The sequence below is a fragment of the Oncorhynchus masou genome, unplaced genomic scaffold (assembly GCF_036934945.1).
Source record: "Oncorhynchus masou masou isolate Uvic2021 unplaced genomic scaffold, UVic_Omas_1.1 unplaced_scaffold_1429, whole genome shotgun sequence".
Taxonomy (NCBI): Eukaryota; Metazoa; Chordata; class Actinopteri; order Salmoniformes; family Salmonidae; genus Oncorhynchus; species Oncorhynchus masou.
Genome location: NW_027004249.1, coordinates 69,167 through 83,825, shown reverse-complemented (window position 1 = coordinate 83,825; position 14,659 = coordinate 69,167). Strand labels below are relative to the sequence as shown.

General features: G+C 47.3%; 1 protein-coding gene across 1 annotated transcript in view; it reads left to right on the top strand.

The window, feature by feature from the left end:
* Positions 1–14,659, top strand: part of LOC135530813 (probable global transcription activator SNF2L2) — a 65,473-nt gene that overhangs the window by 39,930 nt on the left and 10,884 nt on the right. Inside the window, exon 7 of the mRNA XM_064958988.1 lies at positions 2,910–3,070. Coding sequence (XP_064815060.1) covers positions 2,910–3,070 — 161 coding nt within the window. The remainder of the gene's footprint in view (positions 1–2,909; positions 3,071–14,659) is intronic.

The window sequence follows — 14,659 nt, the reverse complement described above, 5'->3', positions numbered from 1 at the left end:
TCAATGACTTGAAGAGACCTTGGACCACAGTCTCAAAGAAAACCTTTAGTAACACACTAAGCTGTCATGGATTGAAATCCTGCAGCACACGCAAGATCCCCCTGCTCAAGCCAGCGCATGTCCAGGCCCGTCTGAATTTTGGCAATGACCATCTGGATGATCCAGACGAGGAATGGGACAAGGTCATGTGGTCTGATCAGACAAAAATAGAGCTTTTTGGTCTAAACTCCACTCGCCGTGTTTGGAGGAAGAAGAAGGATGAGTACAACCCCAAGAACACCATCCCAACCGTGAAGCATGGAGGTGGAAACATCATTTTTGGGGATGCTTTCCGGCAAAGGGGACATGACTGCACCGTATTGAGGGGAGGATGGATGGGGCCATGTATCACGAGATCTTTGCCAACAACCTCCTTCCCTCAGTAAGAGCATTGAAGATGGGTCGGGACTGGGTCTTCCAGCATGACAACGACCCGAAACACACATCCAGGGCAACTAAGGAGTGGCTCCGTAAGAAGCATCTCAAGGTCCTGGAGTGGCCTAGCCAGTCTCCAGACCTGAACTCAATAGAAAATCTTTGGAGGGAGCTGAAAGTCCATATTGCCCAGCGACAGCCCCGAAACCTGAAGGATCTGGAGAAGGTCTGTATGGAGGAGTGGGCCAAAATCCCTGCTGCAGTGTGTGCAAACCTGGTCAAGAACTACAGGAAACGTATGATCTCTGTAATTGCAAACGAAGGTTTCTGTACCAAATATTAAGTTCTGCTTTTCTGATGTATCAAATACTTATGTCATGCAATGAAATGCAAATTAATTACTTAAAAATCATACATGCTTTGTAAGTAGGAAAACCTGCAAAATCGGCAGTGTATCAAATACTTGTTCTCTCCACTGTATATACTATATTTTATACCATATACTGCATCCTGCCTATGACCCTCGGCCAAAACTCATCCATATATTTATATGTACATATTCTTATTCATTCCTTTAATTAGATGTGTTTGTATAAGGTAGTTGTTGTGAAATTGTTAGTTTTCTTGTTAGATATCACTGCACTGTCGGAACTAGAAGCACAAGCATTTCACTACTCTCACATTAACATCTGCTAACATTGTGTAAGTGACTAATACAATTTGATTTGATTTATTGCAGTGGAGGTTTGCTAAGTGATTTTTCCACGTTTCCCCATTTTAGATAGCCAATCCCTCATGATGAGGTTTAATGTTTTCCAATTCTCCCAGAAGTGGTTTGATTCTATGGATTCCTCATTTCCAACTGTTTCTTGTCTGTTGTTAGTGTGTTTATATTGTGTTTCTCCATATCGAAGGTCTATATTTTTGTTGTCTGGTTCTCTTCATTTTTAATTAGATGTATTTCTCAATGATGTTCTTAGATTTCTCCAATCATTATCGAACCATTTTTCATTATCTATTATTTTTGGATTAGCCAAGTTTGTCAACCTTCATTGCTGCAGGAGAATGTTAAGGTTAAAAAGTTGTCCAGGAGAGATTGTATTGTTTGCTACTGGTAGATGTCTGTACTGTTCGCACGCCATCTATAGGCCTGTTTAGTACCATGTAATTTATTGGGCCGTAATGCTTTCTCTCTCTCTCCTCATCCCTCTCTCTCCCTCTCTCTCTCCTCATCCCTCTCTCTCCTCACACCCCTCTCTCCTCATCTCTCTCTTTCTTTCACCCCCCCTCTCTCTCCTCATCCCATCCCTCCCTCTCTCTCTCCTCATCCCTCTCCCTCTCTCTCCTCACACCCCTCTCTCCTCATCCCTCTCTCCCTCTCTCCTCATCTCTCCCTCTCTCTCTCCTCATCCCTCTCCCTCTCTCTCTCTCCCTCTCTCTCACCTCACACCCCTCTCTCCTCATCTCTCTCTTTCTTTCACCCCCCCTCTCTCTCCTCATCTCTCTCTTTCTTTCACCCCCCCTCTCTCCTCATCTCTCTCTTTCTTTCACCCCCCCTCTCTCTCCTCATCTCTCTCTTTCTTTCACCCCCCCTCTCTCTCCTCACACCTCTCTCTCCTCATCTCTCTTTCACACCCCCCCCTCTCTCCTCATCGCTCTTTCTTTCACCCCCCTCTCTCCTCATCTCTCTCTTTCTTTCACCCCCCTCTCTCCTCACACCTCTCTCTCATCTCTCTTTCACCCCCCTCTCTCCTCCTCATCTCCTCCTTTCTTTCACCCCCCTCTCCTCACTCCTTCTCCTCATCTCTCTTTCACCCCCTCTCTCTCCTCATCTCCCTTTCTTTCCCCCCCCCTCTCTCTCCTCATCTCTCTCTTTCTTTCACCACCCCTCTCTCCTCACACCCCTCTCTCCTCATCTCTCTTTCACCCCCCTCTCTCTCCTCATCTCTCTTTCTTTCACCCCCCTCTCTCCTCACACCCCTCTCTCCTCATCTCTCTTTCTTTCACCCCCCTCTCTCCTCACACCCCACTCTCCTCGTCTCTCTCTTTTCAAATTCAATTCAAATTAAGAGCTTTATTGGCATGGGACACATATGTTAACATTTCCAAAGCAAGTGAAGTAGATAATAAAAAAAGGGTTGTATTTAAATTGTGTTTGCTCTTCACTGGTTGCTTCTTTTCTTGTGGCAACAGGTCACAAATCTTGCTGCTGTGATGGCACACTGTTGATCTCTCTCTCTCGCTCTCCTCATCCCTCTCTCTCCCTCTCTCTCTCCTCATCCCTCTCCCTCTCTCCTCATCCCTCTCTCTCCTCATCCCTCTCCCTCTCTCCTCATCCCTCTCTCTCCCTCTCTCTCTCCTCATCCCTCTCTCTCTCCCTCTCTCTCCTCATCCCTCTCTCTCCCTCTCTCTCTCCTCATCCCTCTCTCGCTCCTCATCCCTCTCTCTCTCCTCATCCCTCTCTCTCTCCTCATCCCCCTGTCTCTCCTCTGCAGCTAATTCAATGAGGGTGAAGATAATGCTAGGTAAGGAGTGTGGCGGTAGCAGCATCGGAGCCCGTCACCATAACAAGGACAAAGGCAAGAAGAGACTGAGTCGCTCCAAGGCCAAACCCGTCGTCAGTGATGATGACAGCGACGAAGATCAGGATGACAACGTAAGTCACCATGACAACCTGCTGGGGTTCAGGGACGTTTTCAGACTAACAGGGTAAAGTTGTTTGACCTGCTGTTTTCTTATGATGCTATCTCTCTCCGTGTCTCTCTCTCCATGTCTCTTTCTCTCTCTCTCTTTCCCTCTTACCATGCTTCTGTCTCTCCATATGTCTCTCTCTTTCTCTCAATTTAATTCAAGGGCTTTATTGGCATGGGAAACAAACTCAGCAAAAGGACCCTATCTTTCAAAGATAATTCGTAAAACTCCAAATAGCGTCACAGATCTTCAGTGTAAAGGGTTTAAACACTGTTTCCCATGTTTGTTCAATGAACCATAAACAATTAATGAACATGCACCTGTGGAACGGTAGTTAAGACACTTACAGCTTACAGACGGTAGGCAATTAAGGTCACAGTTATGAAAAGTTATGACACTAAAGAGGCCTTTCTACTGACTCTCAAAAACACCAACCGTAGGCATGCTGCAAGGAGGCATGAGGACTGCAGATGTGGCCAGGACAATAAATTGCAATGTCCGTACTGTGAGACACCTAAGATAGCGCTACAGGGAGACAGGACGGACAGCTGATCGTCCTCGCAGTGGCAGACCACGTGTAACAACACCTGCACAGGATCGGTACATCCGAACATCACACCTGCGGGACACCGAGTTATACCAGGAACGCACAATCCCTCCATCAGTGCTCAGACTGTCCTCAATAGGCTGAGAGAAGCTGGCATAGCCAGCGAACAGCCCGGATCTCAATCCCAGCACGTCTGGGAACTGTTGAATCGGAGGGTGAGGGCTTGGGCCATTCCCCCAAAAAATGTCTGGGCACTTGCAGGTGCCTTGGTGGAAGAGTGGGATAACATCTCACAGGAAAACCTGGCAAATCTCGTGCAGTCCATGAGGAGGAGATTCACTTCAGTACTTAATGCAGCTGGTGGCCACACCAGATTCTGACTGTTACTTTTGATTATTAGTCACATGTCTGTGGAACTTGTTCAGTTTATGTCTTTATGTCTCAGTTGTTTTTTTATTTTATTTCACCTTTATTTAACCAGGTAGGCTAGTTGAGAACAAGTTCTCATTTACAACTGCGACCTGGAATATATGTTGAATATTGTTATGTTCATACAAATATTTACACATGTTTGCTGAAAATATTCCCAGTTGACAGTGAGAGGACGTTCCTTTTTTTGCTGAGTTTATGTCAACATTGACAAAGCAAGTGAGGTAGATAATAAACAAAAGTGAAATAAAAAATACAAATTATCAGTATACATTACACTCACAGAAGACTCTCAATGTCTCTCTTTCCCACTCTCCATCTCTCTCCATCCCCATGTTTCTCTCTCTCTCTTCATGTCTCCATCCCCATGTGTCTCTCTCTCTCCATCCCCATGTTTCTCTCTCTCTCCATGTCTCTCTCCATCCCCATGTTTCTCTCTCTCTCTTCATGTCTCCATCCCCATGTTTCTCTCTCTCTCCATCCCCATGTTTCTCTCTCTCTCCATCCCCATGTTTCTCTCTCTCTCCATGTCTCTCTCCATCCCCATGTGTCTCTCTCTCTCTCCATCCCCATGTTTCTCTCTCTCTCCATCCCCATGTTTCTCTCTCTCCTCTGCATGTCTCTCTCCATCCCCATGTTTCTCCTCTCTCCATGTCTCTCTCCATCCCCATGTTTCTCTCTCTCTCCATCCCCATGTTTCTCTCTCTCTCCATCCCCATGCTTCTCTCTCTCCATCCCCATGTTTCTCTCTCTCTCCATGTCTCTCTCCATCCCCATGTTTCTCTCTCTCTCCATGTCTCTCTCCATCCCCATGTTTCTCTCTCTCTCCATGTCTCTCTCCATCCCCATGTTTCTCTCTCTCTCCATCCCCATGTTTCTCTCTCTCTCCATCCCCATGTTTCTCTCTCTCTCCATGTCTCTCTCCATCCCCATGTTTCTCTTCTCTCCATCCCCATGTTTCTCTCTCTCTCCATCCCCATGTTTCTCTCTCTCATCATGTCTCTCTCCATCCCCATGTTTCTCTCTCTCTCCATCCCCATGTTTCTCTCTCTCATCATGTCTCTCTCCATCCCCATGCTTCTCTCTCTCTCCATCCCCATGTTTTTCTCTCTCTCCATTCCCATGTGTCTCTCTCTCTCCATCCCCATGTTTCTCTCTCTCTCCATCCCCATGTTTCTCTCTCTCTTCATGTCTCTCTCCATCCCCATGTTTCTCTCTCTCTTCATGTCTCTCTCCATCCCCATGCTTCTCTCTCTTCATATTTCTCTCCATCCCCATGTTTCTCTCTCTCTCCATGTCTATCTCTCTCTCCATCCCCATGTTTCTCTCTCTCTCCATCCCCATGTTTCTCTCTCTCTCCATTCCCATGTTTCTCTCTCTCTCCATCCCCATGTTTCTCTCTCTCTCTCCATCCCCATGTTTCTCTCTCTCCATCCCCATGTTTCTCTCTCTCTCCATCCCCATGTTTCTCTCTCTCTCCATCCCCATGTTTCTCTCTCTCATCATGTCTCTCTCCATCCCCATGTTTTTCTCTCTCTCTTCATGTCTCTCTCCATCCCCATGTTTCTCTCTCTCTCCATGTCTCTCTCCATCCCCATGCTTCTCTCTCTCTCCATCCCCATGTTTCTCTCTCTCCATTCCCATGTTTCTCTCTCTCTCCATCCCCATGTTTTTCTCTCTCTCCATTCCCATGTTTCTCTCTCTCTCCATTCCCATGTTTCTCTCTCTCTCCATCCCCATGTTTCTCTCTCTCATCATGTCTCTCTCCATCCCCATGTTTCTCTCTCTCCATTCCCATGTTTCTCTCTCTCCATCCCCATGTTTCTCTCTCTCTCCATCCCCATGTTTCTCTCTCTCTTCATGTCTCTCTCCATCCCCATGTTTCTCTCTCTGCATGTCTCTCTCCATCCCCATGTTTCTCTCTCTCTTCATGTCTTTCTCCATCCCCATGTTTCTCTCTCTGCATGTCTCTCTCCATCCCCATGTTTCTCTCTCTCATCATGTCTCTCTCCATCCCCATGTTTCTCTCTCTCATCATGTCTCTCTCCATCCCCATGTTTCTCTCTCTCTTCATGTCTCTCTCCATCCCCATGTTTCTCTCTCTCATCATGTCTCTCTCCATCCCCATGTTTCTCTCTCTCTCCATCCCCATGTTTTTCTCTCTCATCATGTCTCTCTCCATCCCCATGTTTCTCTCTCTCTCCATCCCCATGTTTTTCTCTCTCATCATGTCTCTCTCCATCCCCATGTTTCTCTCTCTCTCCATCCCCATGTTTTCTCTCTCTCCATGTCTCTCTCCATCCCCATGTTTCTCTCTCTCTCCATGTCTCTCTCCATCCCCATGTTTCTCTCTCTCTCCATGTCTCTCTCCATCCCCTTGTTTCTCTCTCTCTCTCATCATGTCTCTCTCTCATCCCCATGTTTCTCTCTCTCATCATGTCTCTCCATCCCCATGTTTCTCTCTCTCATCATGTCTCTCTCCATCCCCATGTTTCTCTCTCTCTCCATCCCCATGTTTCTCTCTCTCTCCATCCCCATGTTTCTCTCTCTCATCATGTCTCTCTCCATCCCCATGTTTCTCTCTCTCTCCATCCCCATGTTTCTCTCTCTCCATGTCTCTCTCCATCCCCTTGTTTCTCTCTCTCTCTCATCATGTCTCTCTCTCATCCCCATGTTTCTCTCTCTCATCATGTCTCTCCATCCCCATGTTTCTCTCTCTCATCATGTCTCTCTCCATCCCCATGTTTCTCTCTCTCATCATGTCTCTCTCCATCCCCATGTTTCTCTCTCTCATCATGTCTCTCTCCATCCTCATGTTTCTCTCTCTCTCCATGTCTCTCTCCATCCCCATGCTTCTCTCTCTCTCCATCCCCATGTTTCTCTCTCTCTCCATCCCCATGTTTCTCTCTCTCTCCATCCCCATGTTTCTCTCTCTCTCCATGTCTCTCTCCATCCCCATGTTTCTCTCTCTCTGCATGTCTCTCTCCATCCCCATGTTTCTCTCTCTCTCCATGTCTCTCCATCCCCATGCTTCTCTCTCTCTCCATCCCCATGTTTCTCTCTCTCCATCCCCATGTTTCTCTCTCTCTCCATCCCCATGTTTCTCTCTCTCTCCATCCCCATGTTTCTCTCTCTCTCCATCCCCATGTTTCTCTCTCTCTTCATGTCTCTCTCCATCCCCATGTTTCTCTCTCTCATCATGTCTCTCTCCATCCCCATGTTTCTCTCTCTCTCCATCCCCATGTTTCTCTCTCTCTTCATGTCTCTCCATCCCCATGTTTCTCTCTCTCCATCCCCATGTGTCTCTCTCTCTCTCATTCCCATGTGTCTCTCTCTCTCCATCCCCAAGTTTCTCTCTCTCTCCATCCCCATGTTTCTCTCTCTCATCATGTCTCTCTCCATCCCCATGTTTCTCTCTCTCTCCATCCCCATGTTTCTCTCTCTCATCATATCTCTCTCCATCCCCATGTTTCTCTCTCTCTCCATGTCTCTCTCTCTCTCCATCCCCATGTTTCTCTCTCTCTCCATCCCCATGTTTCTCTCTCTCTCCATTCCCATGTTTCTCTCTCTCTCCATCCCCATGTTTCTCTCTCTCTCCATCCCCATGTTTCTCTCTCTCTTCATGTCTCTCTCCATCCCCATGTTTCTCTCTCTCTCCATGTCTCTCTCCATCCCCATGCTTCTCTCTCTCTCCATCCCCATGTTTCTCTCTCTCCATTCCCATGTTTCTCTCTCTCTCCATCCCCATGTTTTTCTCTCTCTCCATGTCTCTCTCCATCCCCTTGTTTCTCTCTCTCTCTCATCATGTCTCTCTCTCATCCCCATGTTTCTCTCTCTCATCATGTCTCTCCATCCCCATGTTTCTCTCTCTCATCATGTCTCTCTCCATCCCCATGTTTCTCTCTCTCATCATGTCTCTCTCCATCCCCATGTTTCTCTCTCTCATCATGTCTCTCTCCATCCCCATGTTTCTCTCTCTCCATGTCTCTCTCCATCCCCATGTTTCTCTCTCTCTCCATCCCCATGTTTCTCTCTCTCTCCATCCCCATGTTTCTCTCTCTCTCCATCCCCATGTTTCTCTCTCTCTCCATGTCTCTCTCCATCCCCATGTTTCTCTCTCTCTGCATGTCTCTCTCCATCCCCATGTTTCTCTCTCTCTCCATGTCTCTCTCCATCCCCATGCTTCTCTCTCTCTCCATCCCCATGTTTCTCTCTCTCTCCATCCCCATGTTTCTCTCTCTCTCCATCCCCATGTTTCTCTCTCTCTCCATCCCCATGTTTCTCTCTCTCCATCTCCATGTTTCTCTCTCTCTTCATGTCTCTCTCCATCCCCATGTTTCTCTCTCTCATCATGTCTCTCTCCATCCCCATGTTTCTCTCTCTCTCCATCCCCATGTTTTCTCTCTCTCTTCATGTCTCTCCATCCCCATGTTTCTCTCTCTCTCCATCCCCATGTTTCTCTCTCTCTCCATTCCCATGTGTCTCTCTCTCTCCATCCCCATGTTTCTCTCTCTCCATCCCCATGTTTCTCTCTCTCATCATGTCTCTCTGCATCCCCATGTTTCTCTCTCTCTCCATCCCATGTTTCTCTCTCTCTCCATGTCTCTCTACATCCCCATGTTTCTCTCTCTCTCCATGTCTCTCTCTCTCTCCATCCCCATGTTTCTCTCTCTCCATCCCCATGTTTCTCTCTCTCTCCATTCCCATGTTTCTCTCTCTCTCCATCCCCATGTTTCTCTCTCTCTCCATCCCCATGTTTCTCTCTCTCTTCATGTCTCTCTCCATCCCCATGTTTCTCTCTCTCTCCATGTCTCTCTCCATCCCCATGCTTCTCTCTCTCTCCATCCCCATGTTTCTCTCTCTCCATTCCCATGTTTCTCTCTCTCTCTATCCCCATGTTTTTCTCTCTCTCCATTCCCATGTTTCTCTCTCTCTCCATTCCCATGTTTCTCTCTCTCTCCATCCCCATGTTTCTCTCTCTCATCATGTCTCTCTCCATCCCCATGTTTCTCTCTCTCTCCATTCCCATGTTTCTCTCTCTCTCCATCCCCATGTTTCTCTCTCTCTCCATCCCCATGTTTCTCTCTCTCTTCATGTCTCTCTCCATCCCCATGCTTCTCTCTCTGCATGTCTCTCTCCATCCCCATGTTTCTCTCTCTCTTCATGTCTCTCTCCATCCCCATGCTTCTCTCTCTGCATGTCTCTCTCCATCCCCATGTTTCTCTCTCTCATCATGTCTCTCTCCATCCCCATGTTTCTCTCTCTCTTCATGTCTCTCTCCATCCCCATGTTTCTCTCTCTCATCATGTCTCTCTCCATCCCCTTGTTTCTCTCTCTCTCCATCCCCATGTTTCTCTCTCTCTCCATCCCCATGTTTTTCTCTCTCATCATGTCTCTCTCCATCCCCATGTTTCTCTCTCTCTTCATGTCTCTCTCCATCCCCATGTTTCTCTCTCTCATCATGTCTCTCTCCATCCCCATGTTTCTCTCTCTCTCCATCCCCATGTTTCTCTCTCTCTCCATCCCCATGTTTTCTCTCTCTCCATGTCTCTTTCTCTCTCTCTCTTTCCCTCTTACCATGCTTCTGTCTCTCCATATGTCTCTCTCTTTCTCTCAATTTAATTCAAGGGCTTTATTGGCATGGGAAACAAACTCAGCAAAAGGACCCTATCTTTCAAAGATAATTCGTAAAACTCCAAATAGCGTCACAGATCTTCAGTGTAAAGGGTTTAAACACTGTTTCCCATGTTTGTTCAATGAACCATAAACAATTAATGAACATGCACCTGTGGAACGGTAGTTAAGACACTTACAGCTTACAGACGGTAGGCAATTAAGGTCACAGTTATGAAAAGTTATGACACTAAAGAGGCCTTTCTACTGACTCTCAAAAACACCAACCGTAGGCATGCTGCAAGGAGGCATGAGGACTGCAGATGTGGCCAGGACAATAAATTGCAATGTCCCATGTGAGACACCTAAGATAGCGCTACAGGGAGACAGGACGGACAGCTGATCGTCCTCGCAGTGGCAGACCACGTGTAACAACACCTGCACAGGATCGGTACATCCGAACATCACACCTGCGGGACACCGAGTTATACCAGGAACGCACAATCCCTCCATCAGTGCTCAGACTGTCCTCAATAGGCTGAGAGAAGCTGGCATAGCCAGCGAACAGCCCGGATCTCAATCCCAGCACGTCTGGGAACTGTTGAATCGGAGGGTGAGGGTTTGGGCCATTCCCCCCAAAAATGTCTGGGCACTTGCAGGTGCCTTGGTGGAAGAGTGGGATAACATCTCACAGGAAAACCTGGCAAATCTCGTGCAGTCCATGAGGAGGAGATTCACTTCAGTACTTAATGCAGCTGGTGGCCACACCAGATTCTGACTGTTACTTTTGATTATTAGTCACATGTCTGTGGAACTTGTTCAGTTTATGTCTCAGTTGTTTTTTTTATTTTATTTCACCTTTATTTAACCAGGTAGGCTAGTTGACAACAAGTTCTCATTTACAACTGCGACCTGGAATATATGTTGAATATTGTTATGTTCATACAAATATTTACACATGTTTGCTGAAAATATTCCCAGTTGACAGTGAGAGGACGTTCCTTTTTTTGCTGAGTTTATGTCAACATTGACAAAGCAAGTGAGGTAGATAATAAACAAAAGTGAAATAAAAAATACAAATTATCAGTATACATTACACTCACAGAAGACTCTCAATGTCTCTCTTTCCCACTCTCCATCTCTCTCCATCCCCATGTTTCTCTCTCTCTCTTCATGTCTCCATCCCCATGTGTCTCTCTCTCTCCATCCCCATGTTTCTCTCTCTCTCCATGTCTCTCTCCATCCCCATGTTTCTCTCTTCATGTCTCCATCCCCATGTTTCTCTCTCTCTCCATCCCCATGTTTCTCTCTCTCTCCATCCCCATGTTTCTCTCTCTCTCCATGTCTCTCTCCATCCCCATGTGTCTCTCTCTCTCCATCCCCATGTTTCTCTCTCTCTCCATCCCCATGTTTCTCTCTCTCTCTGCATGTCTCTCTCCATCCCCATGTTTCTCTCTCTCTCCATGTCTCTCTCCATCCCCATGTTTTCTCTCTCTCCATCCCCATGTTTCTCTCTCTCTCCATCCCCATGTTTCTCTCTCTCCATCCCCATGTTTCTCTCTCTCTCCATGTCTCTCTCCATCCCCATGTTTCTCTCTCTCTGCATGTCTCTCTCCATCCCCATGTTTCTCTCTCTCTCCATGTCTCTCTCCATCCCCATGCTTCTCTCTCTCTCCATCCCCATGTTTCTCTCTCTCTCCATCCCCATGTTTCTCTCTCTCTCCATGTCTCTCTCCATCCCCATGTTTCTCTCTCTCTCCATCCCCATGTTTCTCTCTCTCTCCATCCCCATGTTTCTCTCTCTCATCATGTCTCTCTCCATCCCCATGTTTCTCTCTCTCTCCATCCCCATGTTTCTCTCTCTCTTCATGTCTCTCTCCATCCCCATGTTTCTCTCTCTCTCCATCCCCATGTTTCTCTCTCTCTCCATTCCCATGTGTCTCTCTCTCTCTCCATCCCCATGTTTCTCTCTCTCTCCATCCCCATGTTTCTCTCTCTCATCATGTCTCTCTGCATCCCCATGTTTCTCTCTCTCTCCATGTCTCTCTACATCCCCATGTTTCTCTCTCTTCATATTTCTCTCCATCCCCATGTTTCTCTCTCTCTCCATGTCTCTCTCTCTCTCCATCCCCATGTTTCTCTCTCTCTCCATCCCCATGTTTCTCTCTCTCTCCATTCCCATGTTTCTCTCTCTCTCCATCCCCATGTTTCTCTCTCTCTCCATCCCCATGTTTCTCTCTCTCCATCCCCATGTTTCTCTCTCTCCATCCCCATGTTTCTCTCTCTCTCCATCCCCATGTTTCTCTCTCTCATCATGTCTCTCTCCATCCCCATGTTTTTCTCTCTCTCTTCATGTCTCTCTCCATCCCCATGTTTCTCTCTCTCTCCATGTCTCTCTCCATCCCCATGCTTCTCTCTCTCTCCATCCCCATGTTTTCTCTCTCCATTCCCATGTTTCTCTCTCTCTCCATCCCCATGTTTTTCTCTCTCTCCATTCCCATGTTTCTCTCTCTCTCCATTCCCATGTTTTCTCTCTCTCTCCATCCCCATGTTTCTCTCTCTCATCATGTCTCTCTCCATCCCCATGTTTCTCTCTCTCTCCATTCCCATGTTTCTCTCTCTCTCCATCCCCATGTTTCTCTCTCTCTCCATCCCCATGTTTCTCTCTCTCTTCATGTCTCTCTCCATCCCCATGCTTCTCTCTCTGCATGTCTCTCTCCATCCCCATGTTTCTCTCTCTCTTCATGTCTTTCTCCATCCCCATGCTTCTCTCTCTGCATGTCTCTCTCCATCCCCATGTTTCTCTCTCTCATCATGTCTCTCTCATCCCCATGTTTCTCTCTCTCATCATGTCTCTCTCCATCCCCATGTTTCTCTCTCTCTTCATGTCTCTCTCCATCCCCATGTTTCTCTCTCTCATCATGTCTCTCTCCATCCCCATGTTTCTCTCTCTCTCCATCCCCATGTTTTTCTCTCTCATCATGTCTCTCTCCATCCCCATGTTTCTCTCTCTCTCCATCCCCATGTTTTTCTCTCTCATCATGTCTCTCTCCATCCCCATGTTTCTCTCTCTCTTCATCCCCATGTTTTTCTCTCTCTCCATGTCTCTCTCCATCCCCATGTTTCTCTCTCTCTCCATGTCTCTCTCCATCCCCATGTTTCTCTCTCTCTCCATGTCTCTCTCCATCCCCTTGTTTCTCTCTCTCTCTCATCATGTCTCTCTCTCATCCCCATGTTTCTCTCTCTCATCATGTCTCTCCATCCCCATGTTTCTCTCTCATCATGTCTCTCTCCATCCCCATGTTTTTCTCTCTCTCTCCATCCCCATGTTTCTCTCTCTCTCCATCCCCATGTTTCTCTCTCTCATCATGTCTCTCTCCATCCCCATGTTTCTCTCTCTCTCCATCCCCATGTTTCTCTCTCTCTCCATGTCTCTCTCCATCCCCTTGTTTCTCTCTCTCTCTCATCATGTCTCTCTCTCATCCCCATGTTTCTCTCTCTCATCATGTCTCTCCATCCCCATGTTTCTCTCTCTCATCATGTCTCTCTCCATCCCCATGTTTTCTCTCTCTCATCATGTCTCTCTCCATCCCCATGTTTCTCTCTCTCATCATGTCTCTCTCCATCCTCATGTTTCTCTCTCTCTCCATGTCTCTCTCCATCCCCATGCTTCTCTCTCTCTCCATCCCCATGTTTCTCTCTCTCTCCATCCCCATGTTTCTCTCTCTCTCCATCCCCATGTTTCTCTCTCTCTCCATGTCTCTCTCCATCCCCATGTTTCTCTCTCTCTGCATGTCTCTCTCCATCCCCATGTTTCTCTCTCTCTCCATGTCTCTCTCCATCCCCATGCTTCTCTCTCTCTCCATCCCCATGTTTCTCTCTCTCCATCCCCATGTTTTCTCTCTCTCCATCCCCATGTTTCTCTCTCTCCATCCCCATGTTTCTCTCTCTCTCCATCCCCATGTTTCTCTCTCTCTTCATGTCTCTCTCCATCCCCATGTTTCTCTCTCTCATCATGTCTCTCTCCATCCCCATGCTTCTCTCTCTCCATCCCCATGTTTCTCTCTCTCTTCATGTCTCTCCATCCCCATGTTTCTCTCTCTCTCCATCCCCATGTGTCTCTCTCTCTCTCCATTCCCATGTGTCTCTCTCTCTCTCCATCCCCATGTTTCTCTCTCTCCATCCCCATGTTTCTCTCTCTCATCATGTCTCTCTCCATCCCCCTGTTTCTCTCTCTCTCTATCCCCATGTTTCTCTCTCTCATCATATCTCTCTCCATCCCCATGTTTTCTCTCTCTCCATGTCTCTCTCTCTCTCCATCCCCATGTTTCTCTCTCTCTCCATCCCCATGTTTCTCTCTCTCTCCATTCCCATGTTTCTCTCTCTCTCCATCCCCATGTTTCTCTCTCTCTCCATCCCCATGTTTCTCTCTCTCTTCATGTCTCTCTCCATCCCCATGTTTCTCTCTCTCTCCATGTCTCTCTCCATCCCCATGCTTCTCTCTCTCTCCATCCCCATGTTTCTCTCTCTCCATTCCCATGTTTCTCTCTCTCTCCATCCCCATGTTTTTCTCTCTCTCCATGTCTCTCTCCATCCCCTTGTTTCTCTCTCTCTCATCATGTCTCTCTCTCATCCCCATGTTTCTCTCTCTCATCATGTCTCTCCATCCCCATGTTTCTCTCTCTCTTCATGTCTCTCTCCATCCCCATGTTTCTCTCTCTCATCATGTCTCTCTCCATCCCCATGTTTCTCTCTCTCATCATGTCTCTCTCCATCCCCATGTTTCTCTCTCTCTCCATGTCTCTCTCCATCCCCATGCTTTCTCTCTCTCCATCCCCATGTCTCTCTCTGCATCCCCATGTTTCTCTCTCTCTCCATCCCCATGTTTCTCTCTCTCTCCATGTCTCTCTCCATCCCCATGTTTCTCTCTCTCTCCATGTCTCTCTCCATCCCCATGTTTCTCTC